This window comes from Anguilla anguilla, chromosome 7 (genome assembly GCF_013347855.1).
Source record: "Anguilla anguilla isolate fAngAng1 chromosome 7, fAngAng1.pri, whole genome shotgun sequence".
NCBI lineage: Eukaryota > Metazoa > Chordata > Actinopteri > Anguilliformes > Anguillidae > Anguilla > Anguilla anguilla.
This window is the reverse complement of record NC_049207.1, coordinates 38,205,779-38,228,741: the sequence shown is the minus strand read 5'-3', so window position 1 is coordinate 38,228,741 and position 22,963 is coordinate 38,205,779. Positions and strand designations below refer to the sequence as shown.

The window sequence follows — 22,963 nt, the reverse complement described above, 5'->3', positions numbered from 1 at the left end:
GGGGGGGGGTTGGTAGAGATGGCACGTTTGGGAAACTGGTGCAGTGTTCATTTCAATGCCGAGAAGCCCACAGGAAAGATTTTTCTTTTTCCAATCAGAGAGAGGGCACACCCGAACGTGTGTGTGTGGGGGGGGGGGGGGGGCTCCTGGGGTAAAGGAGAAGCTCTGAGCCTGGAGAACAATGCTGGCAGTAATCAAAGGTAATCCATAATTCATAATGGCACACTGAGAATTACAGCTGAGAATATGATCTGATGTGGGGCGTTGTAACAACACAAACTCTGAACAATCTGAACACAAAAAAATGCAAATCATAAAACCCTTGCTGTTTAAGTTCTGATATTTGCTAATGCTGTATTCATCCATTATTCAGTTAAAGTCAAAACAAGCAACCTTTGTTTTAGAGCTGTAGCACAGTGCAGCAGTGTGGTGTAGCCCTTAGGGCATGAATACTCAAATCCGGCCCTCAAATCCAAATCCGGCCCAGGTTTTCTTTTCTCCCAGGTAATTAACTTAACAATAAGTACTCCTGACTGACTGGACTGTTTTTACATCTGACTCCCAGGTAAAGGTAGGGTGGAAAACTAGCAGTTCCCAGCCCTCAGGGAAAATTATTTGAGTAGCAGGGCCTTAGGGAATAAGGCTAACAGGATTGATGAACAGAATATGGACACTTATGATGATGGATTTCCTTCTTATATAGGGGCTTTTCATTGACCTCAAAACACAAAACAGGGGAAGTCAAATTAGCCACCAATAGCCTGTAGCACTTGACCAAATCTTATCCAAAAAGGGCCGGTGTGGGTACATGTTTTTGTTTTAGCCCAACACTAAGACACAAGATTCTACCTATCACTGTCTTGATTGAAGACCTCAATTAGTTAATCACTTGAATCAGGTGTCGTACTGCTCGACGAAAACAAAAAACTGCATCCACACCGGCCCTTTTCGGATAAGCATCAGACAGCCAGCACCAGACTGAAACACGGCAGCCATTTTGCACTTTCTGAACTTCGACTAACAAGCCCAGGCTAGTTTCTTCGTATTGTCACATTTCATATCATACCCAGCAGCAGGTGTTTTGAGTGGAAACAGCAATCCGAGCTCTAGCAGGGATCAGGGATTGAGACTTGAATAGCCTGTGAAGGTGGTCTGCTGACCACGGGGGGGGGGAGGGGGCGGTAACCTACCTTGCCCTCCCCGCACTTGGTCCCGGTCATGACCAGCCCCGGGTCCAGGAGGTCTCCCTGCCCGTCCTGGGTGGCGTAGACGTAGGTGCCCCGGCACTTGATCTCCATCCCGTTGGTGTGGATGGTGGTGTCGATGGACACGGCGTTGGTGCCCTTGGGCTTCTTGGCGGCGCTGTGGCACTGGATCTTGCCGCACTTGGCGTCGCTGATGGCGAATTGCAAACATTGCCGGCAATAAGCGAGGTCCTTGTGCTTAACTGTACATAACATCCTTTTATTAAAAAAAAAAGAATCAATTTTACTGTTCACCCTATCGCGTAAAAAAAAAAAAAATTTAAGTCCCTGCTGTAAGTCAGCTGCAGAAAACAATTATCGCTTGCAGTGCTAGCCTCCCATTAAGCCTCATCAGAGATAAACATGAACACAAGGGGAGAAGACAGCGAGCAATTGCTGGGAATGGAGATGGACCAGCACACTGCAGCACTTTAGCAGAGTGGTCTTAAATGGGAAATGTTTTATTTCCTCCTTGTGGGACCACAGCAGAGTCACTGTTGACTTCGCATTCCTTTCTAAATAGTTCTAGCCCTTATTGAAGCTGTTTCAAAGGGTTGTGCTCTGAACAAATCAAGCCGGTGCTTAATGAAGCTAATTTGAATGGAAAAGCTCCAGGTTTTAATGAATCAATCGAGGCTGGCAGGGTGCTATGGCAACAGGCGCTGAAGTGTGGGAGGAGCCAGGGTGTGGGCCAATAAGCCACGCGTGCCGGGGGGTGTGAGGCGGGGCCAGGGCCGTTACCTCTTCTGACACTTCATGTAGTTCCCCTGCCCGTCCTTGCCGCAGTTGCCGAAGGCGTTCCCCGCGGCGTTCACGTCCTGGAAGCAGGCGTCGTGAGCGGGACGAGCGCCTGCGTACAGAGGTCACACACACACACACACACGCACACACACACACACACACGCGCACATACACACACACGCACACACACACACACACGCACACACGCACGCACGCACACACACACACACACACACACACAGACACACAGACAGGTGCACACACGCACACACACACACACGCACACGCACACACACAGAAACACTGATTTTTCCCCTTTTATAAAATGCTTAAAATGCAGAGCATTTTCAAGCTCCTCTTAAAGGAGAACATAAGGAGACTTAAACCTGACTACAAGCAGAAAGTGGTTGACTGAACGCTGAGCAGCTTTTGTCTGACCTGTTCCTGAAAATATCCAGCTGTACAGAGACATACATAGATTTTCATTGACTGTTGCACACATAAATGTGTCCATGTGCAAAAATGTGCTTGATTTCGACATACATGTTTAAAATGTTTAAAAATGAAAAATGTATGATGAACGATCAATTTTAATAGTCTAATCTGTAGACTGTAAGTACTCAGAGTACAGGAACACTAATTAATCACACTAATCTTCTCTTTGTGCCCTCTGACCTGGATAAACGTTAGAACCATGCCAGTCGTGAACCCCGTGAAATATTTTCTCACTCAGACGATCACATCATACGCAACATATTCAACAGACATCTACTGAAAAGGTCCCTCTGACTGCTCTGAAAAGCTGCTAACATTCAAGGTTGTGCCATTTGCCCTTCGTGTATAATCAGTGCTAATGCAAGCCTCTTCATTTTTGCATTTTAACGCAGTCTACATTAGCGGTCCAACACACTCACGAGAGAACATGGCGTTCCGAAGGCGATGAAAAGACTTCTGAGCGCAGTTAATTAATGCTTTAAAAAGAAACTGGTCATCTCAAATCGAAGTTATGCTTGTTCACTTCATGAGAGTGTCCAAACTAATGTTCCTTTACATTCTGTGTTGTATAATCAAGGTCAACTCATTTAACGGTGTATTCATGCATGCTCGAAAAAAACACAAAACACTAGCCGGCAAAACTTTCTGCACAATGATCCATTGATGAGTGTGCTGATGTATAATTTAAGCGATAAGTCATTCAAGCATGCCTTCACTAAGTAACAGAATCATTTAGTGCCTAAATACATTTGTTTAAATGCCCAGCCTGATTACAACAGAGTGATTCAAATAAGTCACCATCAATGCCGCTGCTGCAATATTGAGCGAAACCATTCATTGGTTCTGATTCGTAAATGTACTGGGAACGCCCGCACGGAGAACGGGCCCATTACGAGATGACAGATTCAAATATTAATTTGTGATAATGTGGCTATGGGACATTAAAAATGGAAACTCTGACGTGCATACTTCTTGAAGAATGTGGATGTAGTTCCAACCGATTCTTCTCGCAAAATATAAAGCTTCTCGGCGTGGAATTTCAGCTTTTTTAGACGCTCCTTCCTGATTTGATCGTCAGAATACATTGCAGTCTAACAGCGCTGAACCAATCATCCCCTCGATGAATTAGTAACAAGAACCATTGTGTGTGTCTGGAGAGAGGAGGAGACGCTATCTGCAACTCTGATGAATCGACTAGACTTTCTCAAAGAGAGTACTGATTAGCTGTATTCAAGTGTTACACCAACCACTGCTGTGTGTGTATGAATATTAAGCACATGTGCATACATTTCTGTGGGTATATGAGTATTTAGGGGCATATATAAATACACTGCTGTGCGTATATGAATAATTAACAAACACATCCACATACACTTCTGTGGGTATATAAGTATTTAGGGGCATATATAAATACACTGCTGTGCATATATGAATAATTAACAGACACATTTACATACACTTCTGCGGGTATATGAGTACATGAGGGCATATATGAAATCCCGGAGCTGTGCACTGTGTGTATATGAATAATTAACAGACACACATACATACACCTCTGTGGGTACATGAGTATTTAGAGGCACATATATATATATATATACACCTCTGTGGGTATACGAGTATTTGGGGGCATATACAAATACATTGCTGAGCGTACATGAGTAATTAACACTAACAGACACATGTGCATGCAATATTATGAGGCATATATAGGTAACTGTGTGTATATGACTATTATTTGTGAATTCTGTCTGTTTACATGAGGTCAGAAGTTACAGACGTTAATGTTTTTAAGGGCTGAGAGTCTGTGGTCATTGCAGGAAACCCTGAAAAGTGCCCAACTCTCGGTACTGTATGGGTATGGGGCATACCACCCCCGCCAGGCGTAACTTGGCGGACGGCATATCTGCCATCCCGATCTACAACAGCGGTGCCCGATCGTGTGCCACGGAAGGCTGAGAGGACGCGTGTTTTTGTTCCAACCAATCCCTTCGCCTGCTGATGCTAACCAGTGAAATCATCAAGTGCAGCGATTGGCCGGAAGTAGAAGCCTGCGTGCTCTGGGGCCTCCGCGGCACGCGATTGGGCGGCGCTGATCTCCAGGCGATTGGGCAGGCGGGTCTCACCGTGCCCCCAGAGTTGCAGGCACTGCTGCTCGTGGGTCAGGCACATGCCGCTGTAGCAGTAGGCCCGGCCGTACTGGCAGGCCGTGCCGTCCAGCAGGTAGACGTTGGAGGGGCAGTAGGGCGAGGCGCCGGTGCAGTATTCGGGCAGGTCGCACGCCCCCGCCGGGCCCCGGCACATGGTGCCTGCCTGCTTCAGCTGTGGGGCGGGGGAAAGAGCAGGGGGGGGGGGGGTGTGGTCAGTACAGCAATCCATCAAAACGTCTGTCAGGGCATTCATACGTTGTCCATCTGTCAGTAAAATAATCCATCAAATACCTTTCAACCATTCAGCAAAACATCATGTCAACAAAGCTCTCAATCAAGTAATATAGCTATCAGCAACACCATCCAACAAAAAAACCATCAAAACATCCATCATCTGTCAGTGGGAAAATGCATCAAATATCTATCAACGAATCAGGAAAACATCATATCAAAAAGGCTCTCAATCAAGTCACTCTATCAAAAATACCAATCAACCAGTCCATGATCAATCAGGGAAACAGCTAAATCTAAAAACATTTCAATCAGTGAAATGAGCCATCACTGTAATTACGATCATCATAACAATATCATGATTTTCACAGCTATTCAGTCATTACTTAATTTACTTGCCGTTTGTTTGTAATTGATTACTTGTGAAAAGCTATAATCATGAAGAAAAACCGAAGGAGCTAAAAATCTCCACCAGGACAGGTCGGCAGGTATCTCTATGGTAAATGAGCCCGGCCCACAGGGCGTTTCGGGTTAGGGAGGGGTACCTTGCAGTCCTTGCAGCAGACGCCATGGGCACACTGTGCCCCCGCCTTCAGCGTGCAGTTGTTGGCATTGCAGCAGGAGTTCTCACACTCCTGTGAAAACACACACACACACACACACACGCACGCGCACACGCACAGACAGACACACACACAAGCATGCATGCACGCACACACACACACATACACAGTCACATTACAATGCCTGTGGAAGAAATATGCACAACGTAATCTGAGCAGACGCGCCCAGTTTTTGCATATGTATTAGCAGCTGACGGCACTGCAACAACAAAACATGGTTACAGACAGTACAGAGGAAAAGGAGGACACTATATTTGGGTGTTTACATTTGGAAATGCGTCAGTAAGAAGTCCGGGAGACTGGTCCACCTAGCAAGCCGACTAGGCTGACTAGCTAGCTAACTAACTGTGCGCAAACTACATAACATTTTCCCAAAAGGGATCAATTTATTATTGCTGTACCCTCCGACGCCTACCCTCCAAGACCCGCGCTTGGAGTAACCCCTTGATTCATTAATCTAACTTGTCAGCTATTTCTTGGATCAGCAGTTTTCCTCCCCAGAAAGGAGCAGTTCTACCCAGCTGAGGGGATATTTCTCCAGCAGGCTAAAAGCAGAGGTAAAAGGCCTGTAAAGGGATTCTGCAGTGTGACAGGCCGAGCAACTGCGTACGGCCTCGGCCAATCCCAACCTCTCTCTGAACCCCCTCAACCCCCCCCCCACCGTCCCCCAATCAGTGTGACGGTGGTAAAGCGCTTCGCAGTAAAGGGAAGGAACAGAGAGGTGATGTGGCGCCCGCCGTTGCCATGGCGCCGTCTCCAGCCGCGCAATCGCATTAACCTGATGTGGGAGTCTGGGAACGGGATAAGAGGCAGCAATTAATCCTCGGGGAGGGAGTACGGGCGGGAAAATGATGAGCCCCAAAACGTGGGAAGCGGACATGAGATAGCCAGGCCAAGCTCAACCGGTAGATTTTCACAACTACGATTGTGCGTATTTTGAATACGCAAGACCACCTGGAAATGACCTTTAAAATGACCTTGCAACGGGTGACTCGATGTCCTGAGGGATAAACGTATAGCTGTATTCTCAAAATCTCTCTTTGTGGAAGCATACCTTATATGGGGCCTGCCAATATAAAACCGTATGCAGTTTACCTCACATTACACACTTATATCATATGTAAATCTAGCGGGAGATACTAATTTCTAATTTCCTGTGAAGTACTAAAGCGATTAATCCCGGGGAAAATGTTTTGTTAAAGGTGCCAAGCACACCACAGCCCAAAGAATGCTGCCTTATGTGTATGCTGAAAGATGATGCATGAATGTCTAACCAAAGACTTTCAATTTCCTCACATTGCAATATTATCCCAGTGGACCTCTAGCTAAACAAAACCAACGGGAGAGATAAGCAAAGAGAAAATTAAGACTTAAGTTTAGGATCCTCCAGTCCCTGAACGCAATAATCCAGTAAGTTTAAAGGGCACTACCACTTGGAAAAATAACATGAACTCAAAATGCAAAGAATGCCAAATTAAAAATCTCATTGGGTTCCTGTTGCTTCCTTTCTTTATTCTTCTCTGTTTAATAAGATGTGTTTATAAACACGATGCAGCAATGCACCATGGGATTGCTGACTCTCCGGGCTGCAAAGCCTCCCTTTTTGAAGGGTTGACTGTTCTTGGCAACAAGGGTTGTGGCTTTCAAAGTCATTTGCATTTAACCAAATGCCTTGGTGTCAAATCAAAACTGTTTTAATCACACATTTTGAAACAGGAATGAATTAAATAAGGGAAATTCGTACTACTATCGACATTTTTTGTTAATGCTTTGTTCTCAGTAGAATTTCCCCGTAATCTTACTGATAAGTTAAAAAACTGAGTGCGTGCCACTGGTTTGGATGACGCACTGGGCAGATTAACAGATTTTTAAGTAGACTGATACTTAACACTGTTATTCTGGTTTATTGCCTGTGAAACACAGAAAAGATTAAAAGTGGATTTGTGCGTTACAAGTAAAGGTGCAAGTAAAATTGCATCCACATCTTCACTTTGTTAATTTGTGATCTCTAATCTGGTCATTTCAGACTAGTACACTGCTCAATGTAACGGCATAATTAGCTGTTTTAGGACCTCAAAAAATAATTGAACAAATAATTCAGCCCAGGAGAAACATGCTCTAGTCTGTTCAAGAGGCAGACAGGCAAAAATACAGTGAATAAACATCTTTATCTTTATCTTTTTAATTAACAAAAAATACCTCTCCCAGTAAATTTCTAATATAAGGTACCTACAGCTGATTAAATGTCAATTGGGAATAACAGACTACTATTGAGTTAAAAACCCAATTGAGCCAAATGAATGAAGGCAGCAGTAATAGAAACTGGTGCATACAACTCAATGAGAAAAGACGTGGACACAGTTCTTTGGAGCCTTGAACATTTCTGTGACTCGGGTTTACTCCACATGGAGTGTGATGAGTCCAACTCATCACGCACCATGTACAGTTAACCCTTGAAAGTGTGATGTCACAAAATGTGATTATAATGTTCTTAACTGAACATTCTAATGCTGATGTAACAATCATTACTGTTAACTGAAAGCAGCGGAGTTCTAGAACACTGTGAAACAACAATTTTGATTAACAAAAAAAAAAAAAAGACATTCCAAAAAAACCTACACTTCAAAGCAAGTAACAGAAATGTTCAGTGTTCTGAAGAAGGTGCATTGAGCTGGGTTTGGCGTTTGGGTTTAGCTCAGCAACGGAGCCTCACCTCCGGTTCCCCGCAGTCGCACTCCTCGCCCTTCTCCACAAAGCCATTCCCGCACCTCTTGCCCCCCACCAGGTCCGTCATGTTGGGCATGTTGAAGAGGCACATGCCCCCTCCCTTCTGGAAGTAGTTGTCCAGGTCCCTCTTACTGCAGCGGCTGAAGACGCGGGGGAAGGGGTGGCTGCAGAAGGACACGGCGGCCGTCAGACGCACCGTACCCTCAGGGGGGCGGCCGCGTGTCCGTGAACAAAACGGATCACTGCTAATGGATCGTGCTTTTCCTACGGGGCTCACACGCTGACCTGGGTCAAACACGTACTTGTTTTGGGTTCAAATACTATTCTGTGCTTTACTGAACTTGGTCTGGTGTATTGGAAACAATGAAATACTCTCAAAAAGTGCAAGCCCTGCCTGCTGGTAATATTTGCAGGCTCAATTACACCAGGCAAGATCAATAGAGCACAGAAAAGCATTTGAATCCAAAACAAATACGTATTTGACCCAGGTCTGCTCAGACACTAATGAATGATGGAGAGAGGAAGGCTGCCTGCAAATTTTCTGCAGCTTGGCCTCTATTTGGTCTGCATTTGTCTGTATTTTTGTCTGCATTTTTATGTTTGTCAACTTTTGACAGAATAAAGTATTCATCCAACGGTTTTTCAGCTGTGTTGTTCATATAAAATAAATACTCAATGAAATTAATGTAATTAATCTAGCTAGTGGTAACATTTCCTAGTAGTAATTAAACATGAAATAATACCAATAAAAATACAATTTTCCTGGTCATTACTGGGTGCCTACACAGGCACACAATATACGCCAATGTATCTCAATAATACAAAAGCAGAAATATCTGGTACATTTAGCAATTTTTACATTTTACAATTTTCACTACACTTCAATAAATTTCTTCATACAAAATGGCAATATATCATTTTTAGTATCAATTTCAATTTTTTTGCTGATATTTTACTAATAAGGCAACATTTTTTCTTGAGATCTTTGGCATGTGTAGTTAATGTAAATGGTAAATGGACTGCATTTATATAGCGCTTTTATCCAAAGCGCTTTACAATTGATGCCTCTCATTCGCCAGAGCAGTTAGGGGTTAGGTGTCTTGCTCAAGGACACTTCGACATGCCCAGGGCGGGGTTTGAACCGGCAACCCTCCGACTGCCAGACAATCGGTCTTACCTCCTGAGCTATATCGCCCCATAATGTCAGAAAAGCCTTCCATTGTCTTAAAATAGGACAATGGCAGCATATTTGATATCTATATCAAGTCTCTATAGCGACAGGGCGTAGTTACCCGGTGGCTGCCGCCATGACGCAGCCGCCCTGCTCGGGCGTGGCCTCCACGCAGCAGCCCTCGTTGTCGTGGCTCATCCCGAAGTTGTGGCCGATCTCGTGGGCCATGGTGGCCGCCGCCCCGACGGGCAAGTCCGAGTGGTCCTGAGGAAAGAGAGAGCGGGAAAAAGGGACCACGTAACCACGGATACCATTAAAGACCGAGACGGCCCGCCTTCATTCTTACACTCCCGCACCCGCGACGCTAATGACTCATGTCAAATGCCACGCCCTTTTCTTGCATGGCGATCGATGATATGTTGGCCTCTGCCTCACAAAGCCCAAAGGTCTGCCCCCGTCCTCGGTGTTGGGGGGTGGCTGTCCGTGGCTTAGGTCAAACGGAGCGACCCCCGATCCGACCCCCGACCCCCCCCCCCCCCCCCCCCCCCCCCCGCCTTGCCCCTCAAACCCTGTCTCTCCTGAAGATCCCCTCTCCACGCGACAGCCTATCGCCATTCTACTGCAGTCCTTGACGGTTGCTCATGGAGCGTGTTGTCGCGGGCGCTAAATCGTTGTTCCTGCCACTCCCCCGTCACGCCTGTCAGGGGGCGGGGGCCCACGTACCACATTGATCCCTCCCGAGTTCTCGTGGCTGCACATGCCCTCCAGCGGCGCCATCCCAATGGTGGTCCCTTTGAAAATCACCCCCCTATGACAGACAGACAGACAGACAGACAGACAGACAGGCGGAAGGGAGCGTCACTGCACTGGCCCTTTAGGAAAGGACCCGTACGGGCGGGACGGTTTATTACGGTGACGGCAGGTGCAATTCTGCGCCCGCGGATGTAACCCGGTCGTTCGCAGCCAGTTTCCATCGGCAGCGCGTTCCCTGCTCCGGTCCCCTGGGATGCCGTGACAAATGAACAGTGCCACAACCTCGGGACAGTGAGCGCCTCTCTCCTTTGTCAGGCAGTGATTGCAGACTCCGCAGGACTCTTTTCAATCGGTAACTTAATTAATTCATTTAATAAGTTCTTTTAGCCGGCTGTGCTGTACGACTCCACTGGAGTGTGCCAGGTCAATTATTTCGACCAATTATATACTGGCGAGGCCAAGAAACACAGAATATTCTGTAATGTAACTGCTGTTGACTTGTTCGACAATAGACGCCAAGAATAAATTAGCCACAACAAAAACGCATATTGACTTTTTCCAAGACAAATGTTTAATGGGTTTAAAGGGTGAATTCAATGTAAATGTAAAACTTGCTATGCTGTCCACAGTCTTAAAAAAGTCCTCCACTACTTACTAAATGTTCAGTGCGCTCAACTCTGATAGAGCGCATCTGATCCTTTCTGGCCTCGGATAAACTCTGTTATCCGAGGTGAACTGACACTGAATATTTTACTGTGCACCTGAAGCTAATTGTACATACTTCTAATTATCTAATGTCATGGAATTAATAGGATGCATTGCACCTCCCTGACAACTGTAGCACTTGCAAATAATGTGGCTGTAATTCATTTCAATCCATTAACGTTGGGCCGACGGCAAATGCAAATTCTTTGAAAGCTGACGGACACTGATGACTGAACCTGTTTCAAAAGGTTAATCAAATATCTCTTCATCACCCACATGTTAGAAGGGGGATGTCGCATTCTCGCTTTAGAAAAAAAAAAAAATATGCAGAGGATATGGAAATCTTTTCCTCGATATACATACTGTATGTAATTAACACAAATAAACGTAAGAACGTGTAATGTAAGGTACAATATACATAAGTAAATTTGTGTTTCCTAGCCACCCAAAATAGGCAGAACAGTATCAAGTTCAGACACAACGTACATTGGCTGGTCAGTATTTGTGTGGGCAAACTGACAGACAACCGTGACAGACGCCAGCACAATTACCATTGAGAACGTTCCAGTGTGATGATGTCATTGTTTTCTGAGTTCAGATAAAGGTTATTTTTGCATTTCCCAGCATGTGCCAGAAGTCATGTTGCCTAGGCGGCACCACAGGCCTTTGTGACAACACACTGGCCTTGAGGGTGGCCACTCACGTGAGGAGCTGGGCGTTGTCGTGCTTCTTGCGTGACTTGAGTTTCTGCCTCCACTGCAGGAAGGACCAGAGCGTAGCGTTGGGCTCCTCGCTCACGATGCACTGATCCCGATCGGTCCACACCTCCAGGCCGATCAGTGGAACGCGGATGTTCAGGGCCCTGTAGAACTGGGCCAACATCACACTGCTGTTAGAGATAAGATTTTGTATATAGCCCTGTTAAAATGGCCCCGCATCATCATTTCTATATACACTGTTACACAGATTCCTGATTTGGACCAGTACACTATTAAAAGGATTTCACATTTAAATTTGGCAGTGGTAAATTTGTGATTGATTTTATTGTATTTATGGTATTTCATTTTTTAATGGTAATACATTTATAGTGCTTCATACTTAAAAGTACATTTGGTAGGTGGGTTGATGACTATTGACTATTCCTACATCAATAGTACAAGAAGCAAACAGTAACAGAAATCATACTACGCTTAAACAAGGGTTCAGTAGGGACAAATCTAACAGCAACAGCAGGGGTTGCGTGGAAAGTAAAGCTGAAAGTAAAGGGATGTGTCTTGGTGAACGTCATCACCCTGGTATGGAGTCACAGCGGTTTCCATTTTAATTAGCTGAAAAGAACAATCGTTATTTCTGGATACATTATAATAACATAACAACAAACCAAAACCATGACAAACAATAACAATAACACACAAAACAATAAAACACGAGTAATAATTATCCAGATGCTTATAAGCACATAAAGCAGAGCGAAAAATAGGAAGTGTGTATTGACCGTTTCAGGCTGTGTGTAACTGGAGTTTACAGAGAGGAGGGAACTTTCTGAGGAAAACCTGCAATGATTGGCTATATTCGGGTTTACACGTTTATACACATTGCCCATTTGCGATCCTTTTTTCCGCATCACTATGCAACCCTAGGCAACCTTAAGACAGAGAGCCAATAATACATGCTGCTCTACCTTCTGATATAAAGAAATACCAGAATAAAATCAAACAGAAAGGAAACCAAAGATAACTGAAAACATGTTTGAACCAAAAAAAAAAAAACCAGACCAAATTACAGCTGGTTAAATTATCGGTTAGTTTAAACTAAGGTCTACAGCTATAAAATGAGAGTAGCCAATTTAAAAATAAGTTTACAGTTATTTAAATAATAATTCCAATAACAAGATTCTAATTATTTAAATTGCTCTACCAATTTAGCAAAGGAACATTCAAGTTACAAACTTCCATTTTTAAGTCTAAGAAGTCTTACTTCACACATATATTTACTTAACAAAGACGTTTGAGACTGTAGAAATTGTCCCTTTTTCCAGCAAAAAGTCCTACATGATCACGTCTGCTCCATATATTCAATATCTATGCACACTGAGAACACAAAAACATGGCATCACAGCTCAAAGGAAGTCCTGGCTGGTGAAAACAGCTAATTTTGGTACTGTGCAAAACTTGCACAGTACCAAACGTTTTTACTGACACACTCCTATTGCGTTTCTTAAATCCATGTTGACACCACAAGGCTACTAAACATGGCTCAGGCAAAAAAAATAAAAATAAATGAAAAATAAAAATTCTGGTCGCACAGTATGAAAAACAGCAATTCCACTATCACCCCGCATTCTTAAGGCTGTCACCAAACCAATGCCCACAATATCAGCTGAACAAAAGTGCTTAACATCACAACATTTATTTAACTTGGTTCTTTGTGTATAATAGAACTACTAAACAAAGATTATTTTGAGTGCAGAGTGTATATAATGAGTTCAACAAATGCACCCAACATACTGCAGTTTCTTTGGGAAATGACAGCCATCTTCTATACACCACACAATAGCACCTCCAAAGTCTTACAATGAGAGAACTTAGACCAAACTTGTGCGTAAAACAACTCTTGAGATTGCGCAATAAGCAATTCATGCAATAAGGAATTTAAGGGGAGCACTGCAATTTAATTTGAGAAAGGAAACTGGGGGGGAAAGAAAATATAGAAAAAGACTGAAAAATCACCCAGGCGGGGTCGGCTTACCTTATCCACGTAATTGGCAATCTCCATGATCCTCTGCTTGGTTTTGTTGAGGTCCCTGTTTTGCCTTTTGTACTAAAATCGAAAGAAAGACGAGAGGATTGGACTCAATGGAGTGCACTGCTACAGAAATGCAAATCAAGGCTCTAGGAAAAGTGTCTGGAAAAAAACTGCCCATTACGGTATATCCTCTGCTGCACTCGTCACTTCCAGAGATTCCTCTACGTGCACGTTCTGGAAACTGAGCCCTTGACTCCGTTTTTAAATCGCTTGGCGAAAAAGGCAAAATGACACATGGGGAACACCATGGCATCTTCTCTGTGATCACACCTGGAGCTCCTGTTCTCAAACAACACTCCACCATCCAGCCATGGCCTGATATTTTTTAAGTTTGGTACCCGGGTCATAGTTTCTGATGTTCGGGCACTGTTCCAAAATAGACTGCAGATTCAGTCAAGGTCATCCCGGGAGCACGAAGGGAGATTTGCGCTTATGGTCAAATGGACCGCCAGACTCCTCTGTCACAGTGAGTAACTGTTCTGAATTACGCCCTGGTCGTGCGTAAACCATCCAGATGACAAACATGAAGCAGGAATTTCAAATAAATCCTTTGTGCGCAGCTTAAGCAAGACTTGAGTGTGTCAACACTGCGGCCTCAATATGAAATATATATAGACTCCCAAGGTAGTAAAAAGTTCAATGATGCCTTTTTGTGACTGTTTATAGTGAGATCTCCAAGTTCTACACATCACAACGTTACAGAAGAAACACCAGCTCCTTCAACTTGTAAGATCCGTTCTACTAGACAGAGATTTTGAATCTGTCTTTGCCAAAAAAACATATTTGATGTTTATGGCTGTGACTGACTTCACCAACTGACTGACTAAGTGAGATATACCCAAAATAAATGTTAAATATTAATAAATATCTTTATTAATCACCAGTGTAATTGGTAAGAGGTTAAACAACACAGTGAATTCTGGGGACACGGTGCTAGTAGAAAGAATAACAAACCTGAGCGAAGCTGCACGTGCCAAACCCATGACAGGCACTTAACTTAAGGTTAGCCAGGATTCCTTTTGTAATGGTTTCATTTGTGTTGGTTTTGTGAATGTGCAAGAAATTGCACAGCACGTCTCTTCTGTGTGCCTGGCTGGCTACCTTTACACCAAAACAAGCACAAATAACTGACGGATAAAAAAAGAAGTTCTATGCAGGATACCGGGCTCCCTGATTCTGATTTTGTAAGAATAAGAATCAAAGCCAAATCCAGGGGTGGTTTCATTAATATGCTACAGGATAGAGGAAATACAAAGGCCAATAATTATTTCCCACCATAAAGACTGCGTTGCTATGTACGCCCACCCTTTGAATGTAAAAAAAAAAGAAAAAAAAAGCATAATGACATCACATTGACCTCGGCTTTGAGCAGCTGGAACAACTTAGTGATCTGCGCTTCAATAGCAGCATTAGTGCATGCTTCAGGCTAATTAATTAAAGGGCATGACGGGACAGGTCTGATTAAAATTATAGCGCACTCTTGTAATATAAAATGATTGATGGAAGGCTCCGCGGTCGCTTTCTGCAGAAAGTATGCAAATGGAGTTCTTTGAACTGTTTCATTAGCTCTGTGCGTGTTCTGGACACCGCGGGTGTCCCATCGCCATGGCAACGGTCGGCTTACCAGCGCGCTGTCTGCCACGATGTACAGCTCCATGTACTTTGTGGTGCCCCAGGTGTCCCGTCTCACCTACGGACAAGAGAGAGAGAGAACGGGATAATGGCCCCGGCGACTCGGGTTCCGCTGTGACACGTCGCCGCTGATGCAGTGCGCCGTGTCACGTCGCTGACGCCGCCATCATCGCGCCGCCGAAGACCGGCTAATTTGCGCGAATCATTTCCGAGTAAGAAGACGGGGAGAGGCGTGTACGAAATCGCAGTTACAAAGTGAGCAGTTCATTGCCAGCGCACACACTGTAACTCACCGCAGGGAGGCTCAGCCCTGACCCTGCAGGGACTCCAGCGTCCGCAGGCTTCCGTTCCTGCAAGCTTCTTAACTGAATGTTTCAACTCGTTAGCTCGTCTTCGTGAACCAATTTATTTTCTCCAAATTAGCTTGGTTTTCCCTCCTAATTGCTGAGTATGTTACAGTAAAGATTTACAGAAGTTGGAAAGCCTACCGGACTTGGGCTCTTGTGCTCTGCATCTTCCATGGGTGTGGTTGTTAAACAGCCTGACTGACACACGGGTGGGGTCATTGAAGAGCTTCACTCTAACATGGGCAGGGTTATTAAGCAACCTCACTTCAGGGAGGGTGGGGTTTTTAATCAGTCCTACTGTCAAATGGGTGGCATCTACCCGACTTGAAAATATCATTACCAGTGTTCCATTTACAAAGGAACACTGACATTGTAACTGACATAGCAATTCACCACTTAGAATATGACAAGCAAAACAAACTTAGCCAAACTTATCAATTTTAGAGTAGGAGTCATTGGTTCAATTTCTCAGCTGATTATAACCATTAAGCAAGTATTGAAGGAAAATGTTCAAAAGATGTATTTGGAGCACCTGCAAAAGTGACTCTAAGTACTGTCTGCAGGGACTGTATCTTTCTTTTTTTTTTTTGAAACAAAAACAAATCTCAAAAAATGTTGGCTGTAGCTCAAGCTCTGTGGAATTACTCATTGCTGTGGTTACTGGTTAGGACGTCCTAGACTTTTGTACATACCATGGTTTTAGTGTACACATCAACCAAACTACGACAACAGTAACCTGAGAACTTTCACATGTATCAGGAGAAAACAAATACACGACTAGATAGATAGATAGATAGATAGAGAATAGTTTACAGTTATATCTTGCTTCCTTTGTGATGGTTACTTATTTGTCTATAATTTCTTTCTTCATTGCCATGTGAATATTTTCATGTCATACATTTAGGACTACACTTGGATAGCATATGGTCAACTGTGCTGTCAGCTTCAGGGAAAAAAGTCTGTAATTTCTTCCAGCAATTTGCTTATAGCAATTTCAGTAGAACCCGTCTTTAGTTGACTGACGTCGTAACAGCAACTAAGGGGGCGGGGGTGGGGAGGGGGCACTTTTGAAAAGGGCCAATTTAATCTGTCTACCTTTTATCCTGGCACTAGTTCCCCTGCTGTGAGACATCTGCAGGAAACCCACATAGCATACCAGCAGGTATTTTGGGATTATAGCCACTCTACTCAGGTTTCAGTGTCAAAAACAAAACACAAGACCGCATTATACTGGGCATGCTTTTGGAGAATGGCGACCATGTACATTAAACCAACATATACCAACTGCAGCCAAGAAACTGAAGACGCAGGGGCGCCACCAAGAATTTTGGGCCCCATGAAAAGATTGGACACTGGACCGCACCGTTCCAGAAAATTCTACGTTCTATTTTTTTTTTTGAGGGCCCCTGTCAGTGAGGGCCTTTGGAATCATCTTAACCCCATCCCTAATGGTACCCCTGCATACATGTGTCACTTCAATCTCTGAACTGCTAAATCATTGTTGGCACTGTACGCATCCTGGCTAGGTCTCACTTCTAAAAGAGTTCTAATCTTAGTGTGACTTCCTAGTAGAATAATGCATCCATTATTTTTCTCATTTTAATGTGTATCTCTAAATAACATTGCAATAACATGTATGCACTGCACTCAGCAAAGAACCTTGAGGTAATGTGGCTCCACATTAGAGGTAATATAACCACCATCTCAATATTTATCTGGGAGACAGGAAAAGGTTTCCATCAAGTCTGCCGAGACCACAGTCGGGAATCACCGCAGACAACCAGTCATTAACCAGAGAGACAGGGAGAGAGAGAGAGACTCAGGGATAGAAACAGAGAAACAGAGATAGAAGGCAAGAGACCTAGGGAGAGGGTGGGAGTGAGGGAGGGAGAGCGGGAAAATGAGAGAGAGAGACAGAGAGAGAGATACGGTCGTCTGTGATTGGAAAAGGCAGAGTTCTATAAAAATCCCATTTAAGCAGAAAAGCTAAAAGGCTGGAGGCTTGGGTGCAAGGCTTTGTTAGGTGGGCAATGCACAGCTTCTCAGTTAAAATTCACCGCCTCTTGCCATCCTTGGACAATACTGCACTCCCAGGGGAATGAGCTAATTGACAGGCAACAGCCAGAGGATCCGACAAAGGAAGGCGCGCCGACACCGCGCTCGTTAAAAGGGTATCGTGGCCAATGGCAGGTTTTGTTTTGTCTGACCTGAAAGTGGTCGAGCGGTCCGTTTTCTCGGCAGGACTAAACGCCTCTCCGCGCGGGACGGCTGAATATGGAAATGCTAACGTAGCAGGCGGCAAAGCCCTCCGAAATTAGCGTTCAGGCATACATATGCACCAAACCACACGGGCGAGCGCCCGTCATATTACCGACAAAGGGATCGCAACAGAGCCGGCCGTGGCATGAACGCTCTATGCACCCCATCCCCGTGCCACACAATTCCAGTTTAAGTGGTGGGTGCGATTTATGTTGGAGCACTTTGGGCCACAACACCATTCTTGTTTAGGGCCACCAAATCTCTAGAGCCTGTTCTGGATCACAACTACAAATATGCATACCACCCTCACAGACTGCAATCTTGAGTGCATGACTGTTGTTTTGATTTGAAGGCTCACCACCATTTGTCTATGTTTCTATCGTAGGATATATTTGCGGGAGAATGTTAAATTAATGCATTGTGTACACTGTTAAATTTGTCAAATTCATTGATGAACTCATTGTTATATTTTACAGCATGTTTTAAGCCTCTGTGAATCCTTTTCAGTACACTTGGCTGAATAAACCTAGTTATGTCAATTGGTTCCACGTAACTGAGTTCAGTAGCATCAAAATTGTACTATTCAGCCTGTTCACATAACTAGGTTATGCATAAACATTTCATTTTCTGAGTGTACCCATTCTGCTTTACTACCATCTATATAATTAACCTGAATCCCAAGCATCTCCTACAACCCTTTGAAGTGTGCTTGGTGTATTTGTACCGCTTGTGTGAAAACCCCTGGTTCACAGAATTATAAATTGACAGTTTGCATGATTAAATACAAATGTGATCCAATAATAATCTAACTCTGGGCTGTACAAGGTTTTCTTTACAACACATTAACTGCTCACGGATCACTTGTTTATTTTCATGTTCCCTTTCCATTTTAATTAAGAAGAGGATGAAGCAAAAGCTTGCCGAAGACACATTTTTTTGCTGATCGAGAATGCAGTGCCCCTTACCCTTTGATGCAAAGGTTTAAGGAGACTGGAGACAGGGTCCAGGTGCCCCGACTGGTGGCCATGTCCGCACGTGCCCCGTTTGACCTGCACGTGCTCTGTGCGGTAGATTCTGTGCTGGGGAAAGTCGAGCCCTCCGATTGGTTCAATGTAGTAGCTGTTGTCTGCGTTCAGGACGATCAGGCCCCTGTGTAGAGAACGAGAAGGTAAATGGCGCAGGGCGAGAAGATGGAGAACACTAAAGCCTCAATTTAATTTAATAGCAGAGTGCTGCAGCCTGAACCCAAACTAATGCATTTAAACAATTGTAATACTTTTTTGTTTGTTACACATTACGGTGTTTGTGTTTGATGAATAATATTACGGAGGACTCTAATAGAAACAAAATGCACTATTTCACCTGCTTAGGGCTGCGTTATGTTGCTTGGAACAGCAGAGTAGAGCCATCCATCCTCTTGCCTTGGCACACACATTCAAGCCCCAGGCAGAATTCTAACAGCCTCTACGCTCTGACCTGGTAATTAGCCATGAGTGGTTAGGCCTCCACTTAACCGTACCGTAATTGTGGGAAAGAACTCTGTAATCAGTCAGCAAATCACCCACTCACTGAAAACAACAGCGCAGAAGCTATTCCTGATGCTCCCCTATAAGTCACACGCAAAAACACACGCACACTCAAAGCGCAAACACCTTACACACTCGTACAGTCATTCACAGACACTCACAGACACACACACACACACACACACACAGCTGAGCTTTTCCCAAAAATGTAATCAGAGAGAAAAAAAAAGAAATTATCCCACTTAAATCTTTTAAGGTTTTACGTGAACTATCATTTCAGAAAAAAAAAGCTCTGTCCTAGGATGGCCAGGGCAGATGTTCCAATGAAGAGAAAGAGAATCGTTGCCATAGCATCAGTGCTGTTGACTACCTGGGCTTTTGCATGACAGATTTATACAGTGGATGGCAAAAAAAAGCACATTTCCAACAAGACTGCTGTATGGACATCCCTGGGCAGACAAGGTGCGGAAAGAGAACACCCCAGATGATGCATCACGTACTTGCGTGTGTCACCAAGCTTTTTGGCTTTCACTAAAAGGGCGTTCTCAGTGAACAGCGCACTCCTGCACCTGTTGCATTGCTTGTAGCTTCTCTCTTTGCAAGGCATTTCCTTCTGCTGAGTAAAAAGTGTCTCACTTCAAGTTAAAAGGAGCAGACATTGTGGAAGTAGAAAAAAAAAAAACCTTCAGTGAAATATTTCACTATACTGAATAGAAAAAAAATAATTAAAAGGCTTGCCTGCTTGTTGTTGAAAGCACACACACAAGGAAACAAGCCATTAATGTGGCAGATGCCTGGGAAAATGCATCTAACGTTGCACCTACTCTTAACAAATAAAAATGGAACCGCACTTTGGTGCCACGGGAGGGTCTTATTTCCTAGGCAGGGGAGTGGGCACGAGGAGCCCTGAACTTGGCACAGGGCAGGATGCACGGCACCACTGGAGACCCTGATAAAAGCCAGGCTAAGAGGTGTAACTGATTGGTCGGCGGGGGCGGGCAACGGTGGGGGAAGGATCAAAGATCCCTGGAGCCCCCGATCAGAAATTGGCTGGTCGGGTCAGGGCGCTGGGAAACAGCCCCGTGGAAACAGGCGGCTAAACCCATTTCACCAAGTGTGACGCACACAGCTCGCTTCCGTCATCCTCCCTGGTGTGCTCTGCACCATTTCAGCTCTCTCTCTCTCTCTCTCTCTCTCTCTCTCTCAATTCAATTCAATGAGCTTTATTGACATGAAATACATATAGTGCATATTGCCAAATCATGTAAAAACATGAACAAGAGTTCATATTTCTAAAATTATAATTGGAGTTCAAATATAATGAAATTAAATAGTGAAAGTGTAAACAAAAATCTCAAATTTGTTTCAAATTGAAATTCACAGAAAAGAAATGAAAATGTACATGGAAATGGAACACATAAAAATAAAAACATAAACGTGTAGCTCTGTCTCTATCACTCCCTGACTGCACTCTCTCTCACACATATTGCCATGATGTTGATGATTTGTGACTAATGTTTATTTTTATCCCTGTTTGCTTCGGGTTTGATAATGTGTCTATTGATGTTTTTTTTGGTTCTTTATAATTATTGTTTATTTTTTTTTTTTTTGTAATTAATTGACAATGATGTTCTAATAAAGGGTCTCTCTCTCTCTCTCTCAGCCTTTTTTTCAAACTTGGTCTCTCTGTTCTGTAGTTCTGTGAAGTGTCATTTCTCTTTATCTTGTCTCAGTGTCCTATAAACAACTCCAAACAAATGCACCTCCATTTTGGAGCAACTCTACTTCCTGCTCTACCAGTTAAGGTGGCAGAGTGTGGCTCGCATTCCCTCCTCCCAAACTGCTCCTGGGCAGACAGTCAGCGTTCACCTACAGTACTTATCGCTCTGATTCTTTCTGCGTCGGAACATCCACACCATTATTCGCTTCATCTCTCCCTCTCTTCTCCTCTCGGTCCACCTCTCCTCTCCACCCCACCTCTGTGCGCCCCTGCCTTTGCGACAGCGTACCAGCTCAGCTTGTTGTTGGGAAAGGACAAACAAAGTTATAATGACTCCCTTACCCAGGTCTACGGGGAATATGAGGAGGGTACATCATTGCATTTTAGTTCCCTCTAATCTTTAGCCGTGAGCCTCTCTGAATTTTGAGGCGTGCGGAAACAGGAATTCCCCTACGGTCATAGCTTTGTCATTTTCGGCAAAGTTTGAGGAACAATGAATTACTCCAAGCTGAAGTGTGAGCTATGCTGGAGAAGATCTGCCTTGTGTTGAATACTAATTGGATGCTTCAACCTTGGCCAAGCAGCAGCCCAAGGCTTCTATGATTTAACTTTCGAATCTCGTGAAGTTCATCCTCTGGATCTTGGTCATATGAGTTAGAGACACGTGAGGCCTACTACCACTGCTCCAGTTTGCAACTATCGATCAAGTGCCACTGCTTCAGCCTCTCCTAATACACACAATGGGTCAGTCTGCTAATGCTTCAGCCTCTCCTGTTACACACAATGGGTCAGTCTGCTAATGCTTCAGCCTCTCCTGTTACACACAATCGGCCACACTGCTAATGCTTCAGCCTCTGCTGATACACACAATGGGCCAAACTGCTAATGCTTCAGCCTCTCCTGTTACACACAATGACCCAAACTGCTAATGCTTCAGCCTCTCCTGATACACACAATGACCCAAACAGCTAATGCTTCAGCCTCTCCTGTTACACACAATTGGCCACACTGCTAATGCCTCAGCCTCTGCTGATACATACAATGGGCCACACTGCTAATGCTTCAGCCTCTCCTGATACACACAATGGGCCGCACTGCTAATGCTTCAGCTCCTCCTGTTACACACAATTGGCCACACTGCTAATGCTTCAGCCTCTCCAGACACAAACAATGGCCCAGTCTGCCCATTCCTCAGCTGCTCATATAACATACATAGCCTTTCTTTCCCCCAAAATTGATTTCATTTTTAACGATTTTCTAAATACATCACAGACATCTATGCAGGCAATGTACAGAGCCACTGGAGACACAGTCGAAACACACAAAGACAATTAAATACAATGAACCATGTCGAAGAACAAATGCCTAAAATACATTACAGCGTAAACTGCACATACAGCTAGATGAGATTATACAGGGGCTGGGGCATTAACCGGCATTAACAGGCACATGCCATAGTTTGAAATAAATAGAAAATTTAGCCATAAATAGGAAATGTATTGCGCAAATTTATTATGTTATTCAGAGAAAGGACATCAGGACAGGACCATGGTTTTATCAATAGAAGCCAAGGGGTGTGAGGTGAATATCTATCAACAGAAATCTGTAAGATAAATATCTGCCTCATGAATAGAAACCACCGTGCTGTGAGATGAATAGATGATTTATCTGTAATTTCAACTCCTACATTCAGGAATGATCCACATGAAATGCGTTTCGCCAAGATGAGGCTAACAGACTCAAATGTTTTGGTATACGCCTTTGTCACTGAAATGGTGTTGTATGCCGGTGGCAGTCTTTTATGCCTTAACTCTACGGCGTCACCACAGGTGTA

At 44.1% G+C, this 22,963-nt stretch overlaps 1 protein-coding gene across 2 annotated transcripts in view; it reads right to left on the bottom strand.

Moving 5' to 3' along the window:
* LOC118231732 (disintegrin and metalloproteinase domain-containing protein 33-like) overlaps positions 1-22,963 on the bottom strand; it is a 156,751-nt gene that overhangs the window by 21,901 nt on the left and 111,887 nt on the right. For both annotated transcript variants that reach the window (XM_035425875.1, XM_035425876.1), the window contains exons 6-16: positions 18,849-19,032; positions 15,270-15,335; positions 13,589-13,660; positions 11,544-11,710; positions 10,106-10,190; positions 9,504-9,646; positions 8,198-8,375; positions 5,407-5,496; positions 4,607-4,802; positions 1,986-2,094; positions 1,191-1,395 (exon numbers count right to left, since the gene is read on the bottom strand). In XM_035425875.1, coding sequence (XP_035281766.1) covers positions 1,191-1,395; positions 1,986-2,094; positions 4,607-4,802; positions 5,407-5,496; positions 8,198-8,375; positions 9,504-9,646; positions 10,106-10,190; positions 11,544-11,710; positions 13,589-13,660; positions 15,270-15,335; positions 18,849-19,032 — 1,495 coding nt within the window. The remainder of the gene's footprint in view (positions 1-1,190; positions 1,396-1,985; positions 2,095-4,606; positions 4,803-5,406; positions 5,497-8,197; positions 8,376-9,503; positions 9,647-10,105; positions 10,191-11,543; positions 11,711-13,588; positions 13,661-15,269; positions 15,336-18,848; positions 19,033-22,963) is intronic.